The 21297-nt window shown below is 57.5% G+C and overlaps 1 protein-coding gene across 1 annotated transcript; it reads right to left on the bottom strand.

Annotated features, from left to right (window-relative positions):
• Positions 1-1799: 1799 nt before the first annotated feature.
• Positions 1800-19533, bottom strand: TBKBP1 (TBK1 binding protein 1). The gene is given in 11 exon segments (XM_017878980.1): positions 1800-3351; positions 4402-4779; positions 4782-5191; positions 5403-5521; positions 14048-14109; positions 14250-14425; positions 14982-15162; positions 16531-16635; positions 16892-17014; positions 17391-17649; positions 18219-19533. Coding segments are annotated over 10 exon segments (1908 nt in total). The 5' UTR covers positions 17616-17649; positions 18219-19533; the 3' UTR covers positions 1800-3222.
• Between the last annotated feature and the right edge of the window lie 1764 nt (positions 19534-21297).

Genomic DNA, 21297 nt, shown 5'->3' on the forward strand with positions numbered 1-21297 from the left:
CATAGCCAGAGAGACCGTGGGACACTGGCCTTTAATACAGCATGTGGTGATGCGCCCGAGGGGGCTTGTTCCCTGTGAAGTTGTCTTCCCCCACCTATGCATGTCTGGCTTTGGGAGAGTGAGTGGGTCCCCATGTGTGTCTTTCCAGCCTCGACAGAGGTCTTCCTTCCCTCCCACTTGCTCCTGCCACAGTTTTCCCACACTCTTCCCCTTTCCAGGAGCCTAGAGACCCCTTTGCCTCTGCATTTTCTCAGCCCCAGTGCCCTGCCTCCCTGTCTCCACAGAGTAATGAGTAGCAAGTGTCCTTCCATGATCACAGTCCTTGAGAGAGAAGGGATGAGGACTGGCAGGGCTCCCTAGCCTTTTCCCAGCTCCCCATGCCATGTCCTCTCCTTTTGGTGGCGGGGGCAGGGGGGAGGATTAGAGGATTAAAGACTGGGGCACGCTAGCTTTCTCTCCTTCCCAGCATTCCCTCCCAGCCCCCAGCAACTTTCCACCCTGCACCTGAGCCCTCTCCCAGGTCCCTAGAAATCAAGGAGACAAGCTGCCAGAACCTGCGCCCTGTGTCCCCACACTCCCCCTCACCCTGGTGACAGGAGAATGTCCGGGTTGCAGGACACCTGGGTTCCCTCCCACCTTCAGACATGCGCAAGGACCAGCGGTGGTTACCTGGGTCATCCCCCTGCCTCTGCACTCTCATTCCCAGCCATCCTTTGCGCCTTTTCTCAACAGCAGGATTTCTTTTTGCCTCGTGTGTCCCTAAACCATCCTTATTCATTCATGCATGTCTCCTAAGTGCTTCCAAAGATCCAAAAGGCACCCAGGTCCAGAAACTTGGGTGCTGCCTTCCTCCATGGAGGTGGAGAAACAGCAGGGGGCACTATATGGGCACCCATGTGCCAAAGGTTCCAAAACCTTCTTTCCCAGGGCTGTGAACCCGTGTCACATAGGCACGGCTGGCCAAACTTCTCCTGGCACTGAGGACTTGGCTGTGGGCAGAACTGAGCTTGGATGAACTCTGAGAGGGCAGCATAGCTGTTAACTGCAACAGAGAACCCAGAGAGACTGGGAAGTCTTCCCACAGGCGTCTGGACTTTGGCATTGAATGGGAAGGCACATTTGCCCTGAGTCTAGAGCCGAACCTCACACCTTCAATGAGCAATTGTCTCTGTCCTTGTTTTGTTTTTAAGTGAACTATTGACCGAAAACGGCCACATGGAAGAGAAAGGCACCCAGTTGATGAACAAGTCACTGAAGCACTTTTTGCAGACATAGGGCACAGCCCCAGCTGCGACAGAAGTCATGGGTTCATGACCCAGCTCTGACCTTCCAGGCTGTGGGACTTCTGAGGCAGCTGCTGAGCCTGGAACCCAGCCCCTCCCCTGTTCTTAGACCCATGAGGACATGGAACACGGATGTTCTTCCTCTTTGAGGCCCCAGCCTGGTTCCTGACAAGCAGAAATCATTTGATGAAGACATAACTGTTACTGATAAACCCCAAGGCTTTAGAATCTCAACTGGCCAGACCTACTGGGTGGGAAATTCAAGAGGCCTGCTCGGGGCTAGGTGGCTGCTTTATATCTATCTGTCCTAATGACTGCCACGCCACAAGTCATCTGCAACCACTTACATGTCTGCATCTCCAGAACTGCTCTGAATGTGGGTGCCCCATGCATCCCCTACTTGCCCAGTGTCTACCTCCCATGGTCATAGTCCCTTGAGACACACTTTCCAAGACCTCCTGCTACCAAGGGCTCTACCCGCCCCCTGCCCTGCCCCCAGCCACAGAGGGCACAGACTGAGCACAGATGGAACAGGTAAGTTTTATTTGGACTTTTAACTTGTTCAGAGAGCACAGGGGCCCCTACCTCCCCTCTCCAGGCCCCCTTCCCCATTTCCCCTCCCTGGGGATGCTCAGGGTACAAAGACATGTCCTTGGCCCCTTCCCCGCCCGACGCACCCCTTCACTCCCCTGCTCTATGGAGGGGAGGGGTGCAGGGAGGTGGAGTCTGGAAGAGTTGGATAAGAGCGGGACATGCGCTGTCGGTAGCGGCCACTGCTCCCTGCCCGGAGCTGAGACCTGGGAGAGGCGCGCAGTGGAGCGGGGTGGATTCATTGTGGGGTGGCAGGCTTTTGCCGTAGAAGGCTCCCCACCTCAGCCCTGGAGACCCCCTGGCCTCCTGCATACCCGTCCTTCTGAGGGTACAACTCTGAGGTAGATTTCACAGAGGAAATGTAGGTGGGTGGGTGGAGTGTGGGAAGGGGTTAGCTCTTTTGAAGTTGATCTCCACAGCACCCTGGGCCCGTTCTCAGGTTCTGGCCTGGGAGGCAGGGGCTGGTGACACCCACCCAGCTAACAGAGGCTGAGTCACACAAGGGCTCCAGGGCACCTGTGGTGTCAGGGGCTCCAGTGGAGGGTTGAAGGGGCATCTGCCTTCACAATCTGTGCCTCAGTACTAGGGGTGTCAGGAGGGCATGGGCCTGGGAGGCTGGCAGACAGTCCCCTGACCATAGGGGTGTCTGGCCCTGGCCCTCAGAGAAGACTCTTTATGCTAGATCTTCCCAGTCCTCCAGGATCCTCCCTCTCCTCTCCACCCCTCCCTATTCCTCAGAGTGGGCAGAACAGGGAAAGGAGGACAGGGCTGGCCTGTAGGGAACGTCAAGAAACAAGATATCTCCCTCCCCCAATGGGGGCCCATGCCATGAGCCCTAGGCTGGCCACAGGATGGAGGAACTGGGGTCAGTGCTCAGAGCAGGCTCTGAGACCCCAAAGACAGCCTGTGGGTGCTCCCCAGACAGAGCCCCATCTGAAAAAGACGGACATTTGGGGAGGGGTGCAGGAGCTCCTGGAGTCCTCTAACACCTTCCCCCCACCCCAGGCCCAAGCACTGGACACCTTCCTGGATCCAACCCTGTTTAAGAACAGAAAGGCAGAAGGAGAGGCCTGGGAGGGGTATGCCATCCCCATCCCAGCCCAAGTCCCCACCTCCCAAGCAGAAACCAGGAGCATGGGGGGAGCCTCGACTGACCTCCCAGGAAGAGCCAGAGCTGAGTGGTGCCTGGACCAGGGAAGACGGCACGCACGTTGACTCGGTAGCAAGTGGAGGTATCTGGGGGTCGCAAGGGGCAGGGACCCCCCACGAAATTCATGCAGCATTCAAAGTGAGTGTTTGGGGGTGATAGGAGAGGACAGAGAAACAGCCAGTGGGTGGGGGTGGTGCCCTAGATCTTGCTGTTCTCCAGGTGGGAGTCAATGTGTTTGATGAGGGCATCATCCGGGTACCCGACAGGGAAACCCAGCTGGCAGAGGGGGCAGCTGCGGATGTCGGAGCCCACCGTCTCCATCAGCAACTGTGGGGAGAGAAGGAAGTCACTTATGTTCCCCAGCCCCCACCCATGATCCCCACATCCCAGCCTGCCCTGTCCCAGGACCCAGGGCAGGGAAGGCTGTGGCATGCAGGAGGGGTTCCGCCACCCTTTCTTCAGCACTGTCCTCCCCCACACCAGCTCAGTGTCCACCCACTTGCCCAGGGACAGGGTCCCCAGGAGGCAGGTATGAGAGAGTCACTGCTCAGCTTGCCAGGGCATCTGTGGTAATGAGGGAAACCAAGACCCAGACATGCCCCCAGCGTGACTAAGACACAGCTCCCAGATAACTCAAAGCAATGGACGATCCTAAACAAGGTACAACCCCAAAATAATTTTCTGTCTGGCTTTGGAGTATATTTTGGTCTTTCCAGGTTACAATGGGTGGCTTTGACATTCAGGGAACTCATTAAATTTCAGTGAAACGATTGAGCCCTGAGAATAGGCTTCTGTCTTTCAGGACTGACAGAAAAAGGCAAGCGCTCTGAGGCCTGAAGGAGGGAGCTGGATAAACAGGCCTGTTCCTGTGTTGGCTGGTGGCCTGCTATGGTCAGTAGCCACCATCACCATAGCCAATATAATAGCAAATGCTTGAGCCAGGCACTGTGCTGACTGCTTTAGGCTCACCTCCTGCTTCTTAAGAACCCTATAAGGTAATCAGACACTATAATCATTATCCCCGTTTTGGAGATGAGAATATTGAGGATCAGAGAGGATAAGTAACTTGCACAAGGTCCCACAGCTATTAAGTGCTGGTGTTTGGAATCAAAGGCAGAACTGTCACTCACTCCAAAGACCATATCCTTATCCAAGGAAATGAACGAAATCTTAATGGGGCAGGCCCCAATTTCTGGTGACAGATGACCTCGGGAAAGGGAGGTGAAGAGACCTAGACTGTGGCCCGGGCTTCAAGGAGGGTGAATAGTTTGTGCACTGACACCCAAAAGGGGCAGGGCCCCCAACGGAGGGTGAAGCTCTGGGGTCTCAATCTCAAGGCCCGGTCCAAGGTGGGCGGAACGCGGGCGCCCCACTCACGTTGATGGACGGCCAGGACTGCGCGTGCTCGGCGTGGACGTAGGCGGTGGCGGCTGGCGACTCGGGGATGGGGAAGCCCGCGCAGAAGGAGGCGCAGCGGATAGTGCCCACCTCCGGGCTGGGCGGGCTGGTGGGCACAGCCCACTCGTCCTCCTCCGACGGCTGCTTCTCGAAGCGCAGCCGGATGCCCTCGAAGGCGCGCCGAGGGCTGAGGGGCCTGCCGGGGCCGTAGAGCTCGCTGCCGTAGGCCCGGGGCTTGGGGAGCGTGGCCGCCTCGGCCTGCAGCCAGGGCGGGGAGGCGCCCATGTAGGCCGCGCCCTCCGCCAGCTCTGAGTAGCTGCGGCGGCCCTGGAAGCCGGCCTTCACGTGGTGGTGGGGGCGGCTTGAGCGTAGGCGCGCTCGGCCAGCGGTCTCTCGGCCCGGCGGGCCGGCGGCGGCGCCCGCTGCGCCGGGCAGCTGGGGGCACCGGGAACGGGCGGCTGCGGGCTGGGGGACTGGCACGGCGGGGCCACCCCTCGGAATACATCTCAAATACAACAAAATGCTGGAATGCGGCGAAACTTCGGGACGGGCGGACGGGCAGGAGGCGAGGGGCCGGAGCGCAGCAGGCGCTGGCTGCGGCTAGGGGCACGTGGGGGTACGTACCCACCCACCGCAGAGCGGCGCTAGCCGGGGGAAACGGGATTGGCAAAACCGGGGGAACAAAGGGGGAGAACACGGCATCTCGGGCAGGCGGAGGGAGGGCCACTGGGGACCGAGTGGCGCTGTGACAGCGGCGAATGCCTCTGGCCTGGAAAAGAAACGGGGACGGGGTCGGGGGACAAAGGTGCAGAGAGAAGACCTCAGAACTGGAGTGCCAGGGGCTTGCCCGGACCCATGCCCACCAACTCCAGGCCACAGGAAAGGAAATAAAGGGTGGTTCCCAGGACCAAGATGGTTGCCATGGCTACCGGCTCCTTCCCGGGTCCCGCCGCGGCCTCCCCTGCCCTGCCCCATCTCACCGCCACTCCGGGCCTGCTCCTGTAACAGAGTCCTCAAGATTCTCCCCTGTAGGGAACTCAACTCCCGAAGCCGGCCCAGCTCCTCTGTCAGCTCGGTGTAGGCCAGCGCCAAATTCACCCTGAAGTCAGAGGGCAGTGGGGAAGACAAGAAGGGCAGTGAGTCTACCGTCCCACCTGTGGAGGAGGAAGAACTGGCTCTGCCCCAGCATCTGGCCCCACCATGCTCCCTCCCACCCGCAGGGTGCTCCTACCCCAACTGCAGAAATCCTCCCCACCTTTAAGGTCCAGCTCAAAAGCCACCTCTTCCAGGGAGCCTCCCTCTGCATGCTGAGACCCATTCCCTGGGCTAGGGCAGTGGTTCCCAGCCTAAGTGCAGGGACAGGGAGCAGAGAGATTCCAAATCCCTGAATCCCTGCATGCATCAGGCACTGTCCGTGGCCTGAACACAGCTCATACAGGTATGTGTGAATGTTTTTCTAATCTGTGCAAAAGCTGTGATGATGAATTAAAGCATGGATTCATTAAAAAGCTGTACTGAATTTATAGTAGCTTTTGTCACTGTGAATTTTCTCAAACAGTGCATACTGAAAGTGTTGTAAGTATAATCAGTGTACTGGGAGTGGGATCCATGAAGAGTCCTCACCTTTGAAAAGGTTGGGGACCCTGCTGCATAGAATAGCTCGTTCCATAAGTGAAGATGGTTTCCTGGCTGGTGGAGGTGCTAATTGATAAACTTAACCCCAAGCCAACCCAATTCCATGTCCACTGCACCTGGCTCGACCTCAAAGCTGCCTCTGGGCTCTTTTCAGCCTTGCCCCTCCCAGGACCTCCTTGCTGTACAACTCCACCAGGGCCTTAACACTGAGATCTTTGTGAACAGTTGCTGTACACTGCACACTTGCAGGGAGTGCCAGTCACACCGGGCACTTCTCAAAGGCTGCCTTGTTCTAGAACTTTATGGGGAGTTCCTTGATGGTGAGGATTATGTCATTGTATTTATATTCCCAGCACCTTGTCCAGGGCGTGGAAACCAGCAGATGTTCAGTAAGTGGATAAGGCATTTGAGCCTCTCCCTCTATTTTTCTCTCTCTCCCTTTCTTCCTCCCTGCTTCCTGTTCAGGCATCTTGGGCGCCCACCCTCATGGAGCTGGAACAGACTTGGCAAGGAACCTCACCCACTTCCTTTTCCCCTCCTTTCTAGGTCATTTGCAACCCAGAAGCATGGAAGGTCATCACTCCACTGCTCTCTGCCTTCTCCCCCTGTGGCCTGCGCGGCCCCAGGAGCCCTCCCTGACCTTATGGGAGGCTCTGCCATGCCCTTGGGCCCTGCCTTCATCACTGTTCTGAGTGTGGACAGAGCTTTGAATCTCCCTGAAGGCAGAGATTTGGGTTTCTTTGGCTCTCCCCACCTCCAACTCCAGAAGGGACTCAGGAACTTAGTGGAAGCTAGAGCTGGGAGAAAATACCAGGTGTCACTCCACACAGATCTCCTCCCAGGGGAGGTCTTGTCCCAGGACAGAGAGGTCAAGGGGGCCCAAGTTCTAAAGCCTGGAGGGCCCTATCCCCATCCCATAGTGATGGACATGTGGATGAGAGAGTGTGAAGACAGGTGTGAGGCCAGGCTGATGAATGAGGAAAGGGGTGAATGAGCGTAGGGGTGTGTGTGTGTGTGTGTGTGTGTGTGTCTAACCCTAAAGGAGAGGAGGGGAAGTCGTGAGGTTAGGGCTTCAGAGGGCAGGAAAAGAGAAGTGGAGAGGGCAGATGACTAGGCTCCCTGCTCCGCTCACTGGCTCTCTCTTACTAATCCTGGGGCCGAAACTGCCCCTCCCACAAGACTATTTTTAACCCATTTGGGCCAAAGCCAAATTACTGCAAATGGGCCAGGTCTCTGGGAGACAGCCCTCTTCTTAGGGAGGGAGAGTCCTCGCCACCCATCTGATGGTGAGCAGGGCTGGACAGGCAGAGAGTCCTAGAAGCTGCTGCTGAGACCCTGCGGCCTCCATCTCATCACATCTCAGCCCTTGTTTTGTTAAATGTGTCCTGTGCCCCTCACCCTCAGCTCATGGGTCTGTGGGAAGAAATGGCGTCTCCCCCATCAGACTGGGAGGTCCAGGTGTGTCCCACATCAAATTGGGGACTCTCCAAGGGAAGGCTCCCCCTCCAGACCGAGGACATCTGTGGGCAGGAGCTCTGTGTCCCCCATCAGACTAGGGGCTTTCGGAGGGCAGGATCATGCTATCTCCTTGACAGCAGGGGCAGGAGAGGGCTCTGGGCAGGGCACAGACAGTGTGTGGTCCTCTATCCACACAGCCAAAGCTTCTCTCTCCATCCACTTTCACTGCTGTATCTCAGGCGACAGATACAGGTCGTTGTCTTCACACCCCTTCTCAGAGATCTCACCTGCCACACTCATTTCCCAGGCCCCTGTCACTCCCCTGCTTGCCTCCCTCCCCTTGTCAGGAGCTACTCCAGTTTCTACCACCCAGCCCCTGGCATCCTTCTCACAGTGAAACAGACAGGGTGGCCAAAAATGGAAGGAAGAAGCCCCTGGCCCAGAATGCCCAGCCCCTCTCCCAGCTCTGCCCCCTGGGGCCTGAGGCAGGGAGGTTCTGTCCACTCAGAACTTCAGGCAACCCTCACAAAGACTGCTAAGTCCCGTGCAAGGTGATTGACCTGACCTCCTCCTGATGCCCCATGGCCTTTTGGGACCTCCCCCTTCATTGAGTGTCTCTCTCCATCTCAAGATGCACAGGCCTGGGCCGCTGAAGATGCTAACGACCTGAATGACTCACTGAAAACACTGCCAATTCAGTGGAAAAAAAAATCTCAACTTCACAACACAACCAAGAGTCGCACACGTGCACCAAAATACACATTCCATTTCCTGGCTTCCTGGCCCACACCTGAGCGCTTTTTCACCATCATGACTCTTTGGGAAGAATGGGTCAGGTAAATGGCAGCAGATGGCTGCATTTGGATGCTGCTTTATTGTTTACATGATAGGAGAAAGTTCTGAGTCTTTCAGAACCTAGGAGGCACCCAGAGAGAAAAGAATCAGATGATCTGTATGAGTGCTCACCCCAGGCCAGGCACTCTGCTGAAAACTTTATTCATCTCCACAACAACCCTACGACATTGCCACTGTTACCTTCATTTTAGGGATGAGAAAACTGAGGCTTACAGAGGTTAAGTTACTTGACCAAAATCACAAAGCCTACTAGTAATGGAGTTGCTGGGATGGGAGCTCTGCCCCCTAGACTCCAAAGTCCAGGCTACTGACCATTATGCTATACTGTCCCCCAAAGAATCGGGAAGGAGTGGAGAGGAAAGGCAAGGCAGCAGCAGAAGGGAAAGACAAAGAGGAGGCGGGGACTGGGGACGTTGGCAGTGGCCCGGAAGCCCTGAGAATCACCACCCATTCCCTGGGGGTGATAGGCACATGTGGAAATGGAAGATCAGAGCAATTAAGAGGCTGGCTCAAGGTCACAGAGTGGCAGTGGCACACAGCAGATTCAAACGCAGGTTCTTGGCACCTCAACCTGCCAAGCTGGCAACTTCAGAGGTGCCAGAGAGCAAATGGCAGAGCTGGCATGAAGGAGGGCCCCCTGGGCTGCGAATATTCCATCCTTCACATCCTTTCATTCAGTCTTTCCATGAACAATTCACGGATCTCACAAACTTTTCCGGAAACGATAATCATCATTGTACTGTTAAAGCAACTGAGATCAGTAAGGTCTGGGACCTAACCGACCTCCTCTGTGAAAGGCCTCTTTCTGCCCAAACCAGCTGCAAGACACTTGAGATCTCGCATGCTCTGTGCTGCCCTGGAGCCAGGTGAGGATGCCTCAGGGTCAGAATTCAGGTTAGTGCAGTGTCACGGTGTCACGGCATGAGAGCTGGGGACGGCCTTGAGGACAGGATTAAAGGAGCCAGCGTCAGACTACGAGTGGGGATGATGTAGCACATGGCCAAAATTATGGGCAGAGTTGAGGGTCAGGATCAGGGATAGGGTTAGAGTCAGGGATGGGAGCAGTAAAAGGGTTAGTATTAGGGTTAGGTTTAGAGCTGTTCATCTGGTCAGCATCATCGTCTGATACAGAATTGGCAGGAAAACAGAAATCCAACCTTCCTGGACCCTTCCATCCTTGCTTGAAGCTGCCCCCAGCTGCCCCAGCCACCTCACCCCTGTGGGTGAATTTAGGGACCAAACTTTCCACCACCCACAGGCACACCCAGCATTAGTCTTCCCGCCCGACCCTCGGGGAGGGGACCACAGGCACCGGGCCGTGGAGCGGACTTGAGGTTGCGGGCCAGTGGGGAGGAGGAAGTTGCTTTGCAAAAACCCAGTGCTCCACCACTTCCTTTCGGGCGCCTTGAGTCCCTTCACTCTCCTCAACCAGCTATGACTGGTGGGGTCCCCAGAGCCTGGCTCTTCGTGGCAGCCCCTGCCACCAATCCACCAGAGCTGACATCCCGGGTCTAGAAAGCTTCCCAGACGCAGCTGATTGGAGCAGCTCAGGGGTAGGCCTGGAAACCAGAGTCCCCACATAGGTGGGGTGCCCAGAGATCCCAGTTGGCCTAGGACTGTCCCGGTTCACACTAGTTGCCCCAGCATAATTATTAATAGTGCCCCCTTTCACTTTCAAAAGTGATCCAGTCTGGTCAACAAATCACACAGTCATCCCTCATATAAGGGCCTTCTACCTGAAGAAGAACCTGAGCCAGAAACACACCACAGAGGCGCCATCAGCCCATCTGCTCAGGACCCACTTGGCATCTGCACTGAACTTCTTACTGAACTTCTCAGAGTACTTCACTTCTCTGCACCTCAGTTTGCTCATCTGTAAACGGGGGATGATACCTACATCGCGTTTGTGAGAATGAAATGAGATTTTGTAGGTAAATTGCTCACATAGTGTCTGGCATGGACAAAAAAAGTTCAAGGGAGTGCCTAGGAGACAGGTGGAGAAAGGGGGATACTTGTTCTGAGACTTTTCTTGGAGACACCAGCCTAGTGGCTTCAGTTTAAGGAGGGAAGATAGGCGTTTCCCATCGAGGGAGAGGGCGCGGGCACGAGCTGCCCCCCACCCTGCTGGCAGGCAAAGCACCAAGGAGTAGGGCTGAAAGCCCACGCATCCCTCAGACCCACCTAGAGCCCTTCACCAGCCTCTGGGAGCCCCCGAGGCTGCAAGTGCTTAGGGGTTAACTCCGGTGAGTGCAGCGCGGGTGCCCTGGCCAAAGGAGACTTGAAAGAAAGGAAGTAGGGAGGGTGAGAAGCGTGAAGGGGGAGGCCCTGGGCCTGCTGGTTCTGGGGCATGAGGCTACGCTCAGGGTATGCGGGGGTCTCCGACTTCCGTCCTGACCCACCCCATGCTGCCCTTGACCTCCGTGCAGAGTTTCCATCCTCTCTCTCGAGTTCACACTTCTTCCCACCACTAACCGCAGCCCACGCAGAGGCTTGTGGGTGGAGAGAGGGGTTGGGGGGAGGTGGTGCGGAAAAGGGCCCGGGGTGCAGCGCTGAGCCCCCAACGTTGGGAAGAAAGAAAGGCCTATAGTTTTTTCCTCATTGCCCATACTGAGTCCCCATCTTCTCCCAGATGGACCCTGCACAGATGAGCCCACCCTTACTGGGCCCCCATTCCCCTCACAGACCCCTGTCCCCTCAGAGCCCTTATCCCCCACAAGGAGTCCCCTCCTAATTTCCCCTCCCCCTCAGCATGGCCACAGCCTCCAAAAGGTCCCACTCTGGAACCACAGGCTGGGGAGCTGGGCCCAGAGAGAAAGGGGGTGTGGGTGCTGCACCTCCCACCTGGGCTGGGACCCCCCCAAGGGGTCTTTACCTCCCTGTGTATCCTCAGGAGCAGGGTGGGCTCTGCTCCCACTGCCTCCCTCATCACTGCCTTTGGCCTCTGCGTGACCCCCAGTGGCTCTTCCTCTGGGGCAATTTGCCTCCCTGGGCTCTGTCCCCAGGAGCTGGGCTCACCAAACCATGGGTTTCCCAGGGGGTCAGACCTGGAGGGGAGTAGTCTGGCTCAGTCTGGTCTGGGTGTCTGTTTGCATGGGAACGTTAATGGCCAGAACTTGTGGGCCAAGGGCTGGGAAGGAAGGGACTGGGAAACCCTGGGGCTGGGGCTAGGACCCAGGGAAGGGAATCAATAGAGAGGGGGATGGGGGCGGTTAACCTTGAGGACTCCCGCAATAAAACTGGCTGCCCTGGAGGTGTCTAGACCAAGACAGGGGGGCATACATACATACATACAGAATTCACCATACAGAAGACTCCGCCTGAGAGTGGGCTGAACTCAGGAATTGTATGTCCCCCTCCTCAGCCTTCACATCCTGGTCCTCCTCACCCCAATCACACCACCAACCTGGGTCACCCAGCCTTGACACTCACTCCACTCCCGGAAAAGCCTACTTGTAAAATTCCGACCAGCCTGGAAAGTCAGGCGGAAACAGAAGGAAGAGGGGCGCTAGTGGGGAAAGAGGAGCTGAAAGCAAGTGACTGAGGCTTCCTTGGGTGGGAGGACAGGGGAGGGAGCACTTGGGAAGCAGCCTATTACCAAAAGGAGCTGAGTTTATAAGAAAATAAAACTACCGGGGGAGTGAGGACTTCCTCTGAGAATTAACGCTTGCCAAACTAGGGCTGTCCAGAGATGCTCGCTCGGCCTGAAAGGAAGCGTGTGGCTGGGCAGCAGGGCCTGGCTGGCTCCAGATGCAGAGATCTGGGAGGCTGGAGGCAGAGCTGAATCAGAGGGAAGGAGGGGAGGAGCCATGAGGTGGCCTCTGGTAAGCCTGTGGGGCCAGTCCCCAAGCAGAGCCCAGCTCTCTCCAGCCAAAGGGCCTGAGAAGGGCAGGCGCCTTGGGAGAGAGAGAGGGAAGGGGATACTCTTGTCCGAATGGGCAGCGTGGATGGTACGGCCTCCTAGCCCCTTATGGGGTGGGCTTCCTTTCACTCATAAAATACAACCCTGGCCCCTGGGAGCCACTGCCCCTTCTCTGCCTCTACCCACCGCCTCTCCTATCTCCCAGCATTGACTGGCCCCTGAGCCTGTGGAATCCAGAGAGGTAGAGTCCAAGCCAGTAAAGAAACCCTGGGATTCAAAGCCTGGGATTCAAAGCGTGAAGTGCCAGACTCCAGCCCCACCAAAATGTCCTCCCTTGGAGTTCTACCAATTCAGGGAGATTCACTGCTGGTTTGATAAGAAGGGACTGGGTTCAGTGACCCACGAAGGGCCCTACAGCATGACTTCTGGGGCAAGCTAGGATTGGAGTGTGTGTGTGTGTGTGTGTGTGTGTGTGTGTGTGTGTGTTCCAGGTCTGGGCACATGGGCTACGATGGGCCCCAAGCCCCAGCCACAAGCTAGGGTGGACCCTCTCCACAAAGGCCTAGCTGAGGGGTCCCACCCACCAGTCCCACAAACTGCGTTCTCACCACCTCCCCAGCTATCACAGCTCCACCCAAGCCTTCACCCTAAGGTGGAGAGGTAGGCAAGGGGTATCCCCAGTTGGCCAGAGGCTGGGAGGAAGATGAGGAAGAAGCCTGCTGGGCAGGAGACCTCTGGAGCCCCGGAGCTGGGTATGCTGTGCATTGGGGGGTTGGTTCCTGCCCCTCTCTGGGCCTCAGTCTTCTCCTCCAATTAGAGTAGGGAGTCTGTGCCACACAGCTCATCTTAGGGGAGAGGACTTAGGCGGAAAGAGGTTTGAGCTCTGTTTCTCAGAAAGTGGGAGACGGTGAGTTCAGTGCGGATGTGGAAGGCACCAGGTTCCACTGTTGCCGGGTGGCTGCTCACTCCTCCCTTGCTGCCCAGTGCCCCCCGGAGGCCCCAACACTGGGTCCCCCACCAACACAGCTCCCTTGCCACTCTCTGCTACCCCCTTCTTGGCAGGATTCCAAGGGAGCACCTCAGCAGAGCAGATTCACCCACCCCATGGCTGTGTGAGCCCAAGGAAGCCTCTCCTGTCTGTAAGCCTCAGGCTTCTCTCTCCTGAGATCAGCAGACAAGGCCTAACAAATCCCGAGAAACACCACCTTCTTCTTCCTCACTACGGAGGGGAGGGCGAACCCAACCGACTGGGCCTTGTCACTGCAATAGAAAAGGGGGCCCTACGGAGGCCCAAAAGCTCAGCAGGGGACGTTACACTGGACACAGCGACAAAGCAGCCGAGTGTCACTTAGCCCCAGCATCTCCAGAAGATACAGGCTTGGGCCCCAGAGGAAAGCAAAGGGAATGTCCCAGATCCCACTCAAGAACCACACCTCCCGGGAGTCGAGACTAGCCTGACCAACATGGAGAAACCCCATTCTCTACTAAAAATAAAATTAAAAAAATTAGTTAGGCGTGGTGGTGTATGCCTGTAATCCCAGCTACTCGGGAGGCTGAGGCAGGAGAGTTGCTTGAACCCGGGAGGCAGAGGTTGTGGCGAGCCAAGATCATACCATTGCACTCCAGCTTGGGCAACAAGAGCAAAATCTCCGTTTCAAAAAAAAAAAAAAGAACCCCACCTCCTTCCTATGAAGGATGCACACAGAGCAACAGCAGCCCAGACACCACACCCCTGAGGGCTGGGTGGGGAGGTCTCCCAAATATCACGGAGGAACGAAAGGCAAACCTAGGGGGCCCAGGGTTACCAATGTGACTTACTGATCGTCCCCAACTCTTTTCACCCATGCCATGTCCCTCTCCGACTGGTTGGAGGCCAGATCCTAAGGAAGAAGATGGAGAGGTCAGAGCCCAAGCTCACCCCTGCCAGGGCCCTTCTCTACTGTTCCCTGGGCCAGTCTGCACACAGTGGGGAAGGTCCAGCCCTGGACCTCCAGAAGCTATTCCAGGCCCCTGCATTTACCTGGGCCCGGGTCTCCTGCAGCTGCTTCAGCTCCCCCTGCAGCCGCTCGCACTCTGCCTGGAGCTGCTCCTCCCGGAGCTGAGCCCCCCGGGCCTCTCCCTGCGCAGCCTCCAAAGCCTCTTCTAGCCGCCGCCGCTCCAGGTCACTCACACTGGGTGTGGGGCCCGGCCAGCCTGCTGTCGGTGGACAGGACAACGTCAGGTGGGCTCAGCTGCCTCCTCCAGCTCCCAGAGCCACACAGAATGAAACAGGGGAGGATGCAGCATGGGGGATTCAAGAGAGAAGCCAGGACAACTAGCCAAGGAGGGATGACCGCGACAAGGGCAGCAAGGAAAGATGGGCTGAGCCTCATTTCTAATCTTCCTGGAGGCCAGGAAAAAAATAAGATGGGCTCTTGAAGGCTTTACTGGCCAGACTCAAGTCTAGAGCTTCTGCAGGGGCCTCTCCTAGTCACAGCCAGAGACGGGGCAGGGGGGACTCTGGGTGGGGGCGCCCTCTGCTGGCAGGCACAGGAATTGCAATGAGGTGATCAGGAATACCCGAGTTAGAAGGGGAGAAATTAGGGTAACAGTGCGGTGAGGTGAGGGGACAGCAGGTAAGGGAGGATGGGGTGATTATGGAGAAATAGATTATATTACAAATGGGATGGTAAGTAAGCGGGAGGTGTCTAGGAATGTTGAAATGGGGGTTGGGGACTAGGAGGTGAGTAAGTCGGGGTCACTGAGATCTCACCATGACTCAAGCCAGATCCCCCTCTCAGTGCCAAGTAGTGCAGGTCTAAATCAGCGCAGGGCGGCGCGGGGGCTGGCGGCGGGCTCAGGTTGGAGAAGGCTGCATCCCGGAGGCCTTGCTGTTGCCGCAGCTGCTGCTCCAAACCACAGATCTGGCGCAGGTGTGTCTCCACCAGGGCCCTCTGGAGAGAGAGACAGAGGTGAGGGTTTGCACAGGCCCAGGACTTCCCCATGTCTGGAGAGTCATCACCCCAAACTACAGCAGAGGCCCCAGATCACATGTCCCAAGCCCACTCTCCAAGTGGCTGTGAGTGCGAAGTCTCGTCTCAGCCACCTCTATGCAGCTGTTGAGGGCTGTTGCCCCTGGCTAGGTCAAGTTAATGCCCCTGCTCTGTCATTAACACACAGGAACACTTAAAAGAACACTCAGCCCCCCTGTTTGGAGGCCAACCCCCCTCAGGAGCATCAGAACTTGCATTTGCATACGTGACAAGAGCTTCTGGGCTTCACACACCTGTTCCATAAAATGTGGATAACAGTCCCACACTCATCTCTTAGGGTTGAGATTTAAAATGAGCTAGTGTATGCCAGGTGAAAAGAACAGTGCCTGGCACACCCTGAGTGCCACATAAATATCTGTGATTATGAAGGCAAAGCATCTATATATAAATGCCCCACTACCCTCACTACAGCCTGGTGAGGGTGTTAATATTTGCCCCACTTTTCAGAGGAGGGATGGAGGCTACATGACTTAACTGAGGTCATGGCTTGGGGTTGGCTGAGACCATGTCTCCTGATTTTTTTGTTTTGTTTTGTTTTGTTTTTGGAGACAGGGCCTGGCTCTGTCACCCCGGCTGGAGTGCAGTGGCTCGATCTTGGCTCACCAAAGCTTCCACCTCCTGGGCTAAAGCGATCCTTCCGCCTCAGCTCCCTGAGTAGCTGGGACCACAGGCGTGCACCACCACGCCTGGCTAACTTCTTTTTTGTATTTTTTGTAGAGATAGGGTTTTGCTATGTTGCCCAGGCTGGTCTCAAACTCCCTGACCTCTCAAAGTGCTGGGATTACAGCCACGAGCCACCATGCCTGGCCTGTCTCTTGATTTTGACCTGCTCATCGGCACAGCCACACCCTGACTCAGAAGCACACCCAAGCGCAGGCCCATTCTAGCAGTCACACGCTCCTGGTCACCTCTGCCCTCACCCTCACAGCCTCCCAGGGGCAGTGCTCATGGGCACAGGGTCACCCCAGCGTGACAGCCAGGCATACACACAGAGACAGAGGTTCCCACAGGGCCACTGCATGGCCAGGATGCACACAGTCACTGCAAAATGGATAGCACACGCAGTCTCCCTCACAAGGGCAAACGGGCGGGCACTCACAGATATACATGAACACAAGCAGGGCACATACAAGTGGTGTGTGACACATGGGATTGCACACTGTCACAGGCTGGAATCCTCACACACAGAACTAAATGCACACATGCACACACACAACCAGCACAATCCAACGCAACATCCTCAAGCACCCCTGGCTCCCCAGGCCTCACCATCTCCCCCAGCTCCGTCTCCAAGTCGCTCTTCTCCACGCAGAGTTTCTCATAGGCCTGGATCATCTCTCCAAGCTGTTCTTCCTGCTCCTTGTTCTTCTGTAACTGGATGAGGCCCAGAGGGCCCCACCACAGGGTCAGTCCCACACTGGACTTGGGGCTGGGAAGCTCACTGTACCTCCCCACTCCCACTCCCAGCACCCTAGGGAGGTGCAGGAGGAGCTGCAGCTGGTCTTAGGGAGGACCTGGCCATCTCTAATCAAAGGGGCAGAGGCTAGATCCTGGGGGGTATGGAGGGAAGGGTATCAGAAACAGACTGGAGCAAGATGCTCAGGGGGTGTGCCCAGCCTGGGAGGCTCACCTCGTGCTGGAACTGGTTGAGCCGTTGCTGCAGGCTGACCTTCTCCACCTCCAGCAGGGAGCCATCCTTGATTTCATACAGAGAAAAGCCATGCTCCTCTCCAAAGTCACTGATCAGTGGGTACTGCGGGTGGGGTAGGGCTTCAGGAGAGCGGGTTCCTGGGTGCCCAGCCCAGACCTCAGCCTGGCTGTGCCCCCAACCCCACAACCTGCCTCAGACCCTTGACCCTCCTTCTCCTTGGCTAGTGGGATCCCAGTTCCCATGGGCCTGCAGCCATCTCCCACCCACCAGATCTGTTTTAGATCCCAGATCCAGCCCTTCCGAAGCCGACAGGGGACAGTCCGCATCCAGAACAGCCACGTCTCTCATGGGAGACCCTCAAGTTCCCAAGAGTCTGCACAGTTACCCCTCTTTTGAATCCCTGGTATCTGCCAGATTCCCAGTACCGCTCCCCACCCCACACACACTGTCAGGCGCGCCCTCCTCTCCAAGTTCTGACCTTGATCTCATAGACTTTGAGGCGGCGTCGGAGGGTGGCGTTCTCCCTCTCCAGGCCCCCCAGCCGTTCCTTGATGTCTCCGTAAGCCGTGATGAGCGCAAAGTGGGAGGCAGAGCACATGTCGTCCCCAAGCGAGGGGTCTCCGGGACCGTCTAGCCACACTTCACTGGGCCCCAGGGCCTCCTGCGTCAGTATGCTGATGTCGTCCTCGAACATGGACTCCATGGTGAGGGCCGGGCCACGGCCCACACGGGGCCTCCTGGGAGAGCAGAAGCAACCGTGGACAGGGCCGTCTGTCTAGGGTTTGTCCCTGGTACCCCTCTCCCTGGCTCTGCACGCCCTGGGGCCGGCTGAAATGCAACTCAAAAGCTTCCTGCCCCGAGCTCAGCGGGGACTCCCATGGCCTCTTCCCAGACTCCTCAGCCCCATCCTCTCTGCCGCCTTGGGGAAAACGGACTGGAACCAGGTGAAGACCCCGCTGCCAGGGTGTTGACAAGTAGGGACAAGTAAACCAGGCCGGCAGCAGGGACAGGCTCCTGCCAGAACCCAGGGAGACCTGTGGATGGGAGAGGGCTGCCTTCCCAGCCGGGCCCGGCCCAGTCCTCAGCGCTTCTCCACCCCAGGCCTTACTTCCCCAAATACCTCGCCGCCAAGCTCCTTAGCCTGGGCTTCTGGCACCCCAGCTCCTCCCCAAGGAAGGCCCAGAGCTGCGCGAGGGTCGGCCCCTCCACAGTCGGCACGCCCTCGGCTGCACCCCCGCCCAACTTCCCCACTTCCTCCCGCAGGATCCCAGAGTTCAGGAAAAGGAAGCGCCTCCCCCGGGCGCACCGAGGTTGTGGCAGCCGTCCAGGACCTCCTGGCCCCTGACCTGGGACCCACAGGAAGTCCTTGGCTGAGTGTCACGGGGCGCAAACTGGGGAAGGGGGCCCAGGTGGAGAATTCCAGGCGTTGAGCGTTCGCGGTCAGGGCAGGGGCCCGGGCGAACGAATTCCCAAGGCCGGCTCAGGGTGCCCGCGCGCCGGGAAATAGGGAACCCTACAAGGGGGGCAGGAATGACTCAGGCAGGAGTAGGCAGTGAGGGGGTGCGTGTGTACTTCTCGCAGGCCTGGTTATGAATGTGTGTCTGGGGTTGGCGTGTGGGGGGAGTGTGCGTCTGTGAATGAGTGTAGGTGTGTCAGTCAATGAGTGCCTTCAGGGTCGCAGGGGCGTCGGGACGGAGTGGGGCAGCGGTCGGGAGGCTGGTGTGTGTGCACGCGTGCGTGAGCGCGTGGGCAGGGTGGCACGTTGGGGCCGCGTGTCACGTGAGACGCGAGGGGACTGTCCGAGGTGTGTGCGCGCGCTGAAGCGTGTGTGCACCCCGGAGAGGGGGCTCGGCGGGGAGCTGTGAGTTCAGACAGCGGGGTCCCCAGATCCGGCTGCAGGAGCTTGGGATGCAAAGGGCTCCGGCGCAAGCTCCAATTCAATCCCCCGCCATCCCCCGCCACCCACAGGCCCATCTAAGTGCCAGGGAAACGCGAGTGACTGGGTCTGAGTAAGGAGTGTGTGCGCGCGTTTGTAAGGCCGGCCCCATCTTTAACCCTCTCCTTCCCACCCCATCCCCTCCCCCCAGCTCCGCGCGCCAGCGCTCACACCCCCAGACCCCCGCCCGCCCCGCTGCGCCCACCCCCCTGGCGGGGCTCTGTCCCCGAGGCCGCCCCACAAATGCCTCTTTCCTCCGCATTCCTCTCTGGGCCCAGCGCCCGGATGAGCGCAATGGAAGGGGGCTGGCGAAGGGGTGCGTGCCTCGGTCGGCCCGGGCCCCTCCTGCGGCCCCTTTAAGAGCCGCCCTTTAAACCCCTTTCGCTCGGCCGACAGAAATTGTCGCCCCTCCCTCTCGGGCATCGAGACCACTCAGCCCCCTTCCCCACAGCCGGCCGAGCCCGGGGTCCCCCGGACACCCTCTCGGGGCCGGGGAAGGGGCTCCGGGGGTGGAGCGGCCTGAGAAGCGGCGGCGGAGGGGGACGCGAGGGGATGCGGAAGGCCGACGCCGGACCCCTTCCTTCCCAGCCATCCCGTGCGGCTGCCAGCCGCCCTCCCGCTGCCTCCTCCTGCCCACCCCGCGACCCCCGAGGCCCGACCCGAGCGCCGCTCCCCTCCCCCCGCCCTAGCCCCAGCCAGGGACTCACAGCTGCTGCCGGTTCCTGCTTGTAATCGCAGCTTACCCCCTCCGCCTGCTCCCTCCCCAAACGGGCACCAGTGCCCCCACCCCCCTGGCACCGCGCTCTGCTCCTCGCCCTGTCGCCGCCGCCGGGTCTCTCCCCAAAGAACCCCTCTGCTGCCCTTTCTCCCTCCTCCAGCGCTCCCAGAGCCCCCCAGGTGCTGACCCTCCTTCAGAACTACTACTAACGACTGGACTCCTTTCTTGGAGTCATTCCTCTGTGCTCTCTCGTGGGAAAGCCCTATATCTTTGAGCTTTTGAGAAGGAAATCATTAGACCTACTCTTCGTTGCTCTTGGAAAAAGGGGCATTGCTGGGATAAATACATTGAACATAGGGTACAGAGAGATTAGAGTTAAAGCTGTAACTTCTTTGGAAGTGAGAGTGAACTAAGGAGGTCAAAGGTTCATTCATGAAGAAGGACAGCCATCCCCCTTCCCACACACCACTCCCCGGCCACCCTCAAGTACCCATAGGTCAGGGAAATGAAGAAACAACAGATTTCACCCTGTCCACAAAGATTATTTGAGCACCTGCCAAACTCCTGGGCAAGAGAAACAAGTTTTTTGCTACTTTCCTGCTGTGTGACCTTGGGCAAGTTACCTTAACCTTTCTAAGCTGGAGATCATGCCCCACCTAAGCACTCTCATGGAGGAAGAATGGGAATCAGAACTAAATACAGCAGCCTGCGAATGCTCAGGAAGTGTTAGCGAGTCATTTTGAGTATTGCCTGGTGGATTAAACAATGTGGACAGAGGCATGGTCAGCCTAGCTGCAGGTAGGGCATGATCAGGGGAACCGTGGAGGACTCTGGCTAAAGAGCATCCTCTGTGGACAGGGAGGCAAAGCCCGGAAGCAGGGGATAAGCTGGGCGGGGGCTTTTGGCAGATTCAGACTTTAACTGTGAAGACTGCTGGGAACCTGAGCCTACCTTTTTGGATCCTGAGGGGGTGTGGGGGGTGGGAATCTCCGAGGGGAAGGATGGAAGGAAAAGGCTTCTTGCTCTCTCTGAGCTTTGAAAAGCAGCAGCTGCCATCTTTCCTCACTGCTGGGAGAAAATTGGACTGAGAGGTGAGCTTCTACCAGGAGAGCCAGCCAGAGCTCTAGACTTGTTCTCTTCATAGAGGGGGGGATTCTCAGTGGCTTCCTTCCTCCTCCTCCTGCTGGGTTCCCTTTCAGTCTTTCCCGCCAGCACCGGCTCCCTTTTGTAGTCCAGAACAGGAAGGCAGGTCAGCCACTTGTTCTCTGAGGCACTAGCTTTCTCTGAGCCATGTGGGATGACCCCTCTACCCTTTAGATATGAAGGCAAACCAGTGGGGACATCTGTCACCCCACTAATCCCAAGGGCTAGGCAGAGTTCCTTTCCCTAACACTCCCCAAGATCTCTTCTGAAGCAAGGGACCAGGCAAAAGATTGGCGGCTAGGCTAGGAGGTGTAGGGTTGTCTCTGGGACCCTCAGTGATCTTGGACTTGGCCACAAACAGGACCCATGAGACCAACTGGCAAGCTCTCCCTCACTGGAAAAGGTAATGGGTCCCAGGACCCTCTAAGCACACACACTCTGGGATGAGTGGTCAGCCCCTGCTGCTGCTTGGATGCTCAGGGCCTAATTGAGTCACCTGGCGGGCTGCAGCCAAATGGTTCTATCCTTGGTTCTAGGTGATTGGTAGCAAAAGTCCAACAGAGATTAGGCCTGGTTTAGGTGCCCTAA

Source organism: Rhinopithecus bieti, unplaced genomic scaffold (assembly GCF_001698545.2).
Source record: "Rhinopithecus bieti isolate Rb0 unplaced genomic scaffold, ASM169854v2 scaffold_10685, whole genome shotgun sequence".
Classification (NCBI taxonomy): domain Eukaryota; kingdom Metazoa; phylum Chordata; class Mammalia; order Primates; family Cercopithecidae; genus Rhinopithecus; species Rhinopithecus bieti.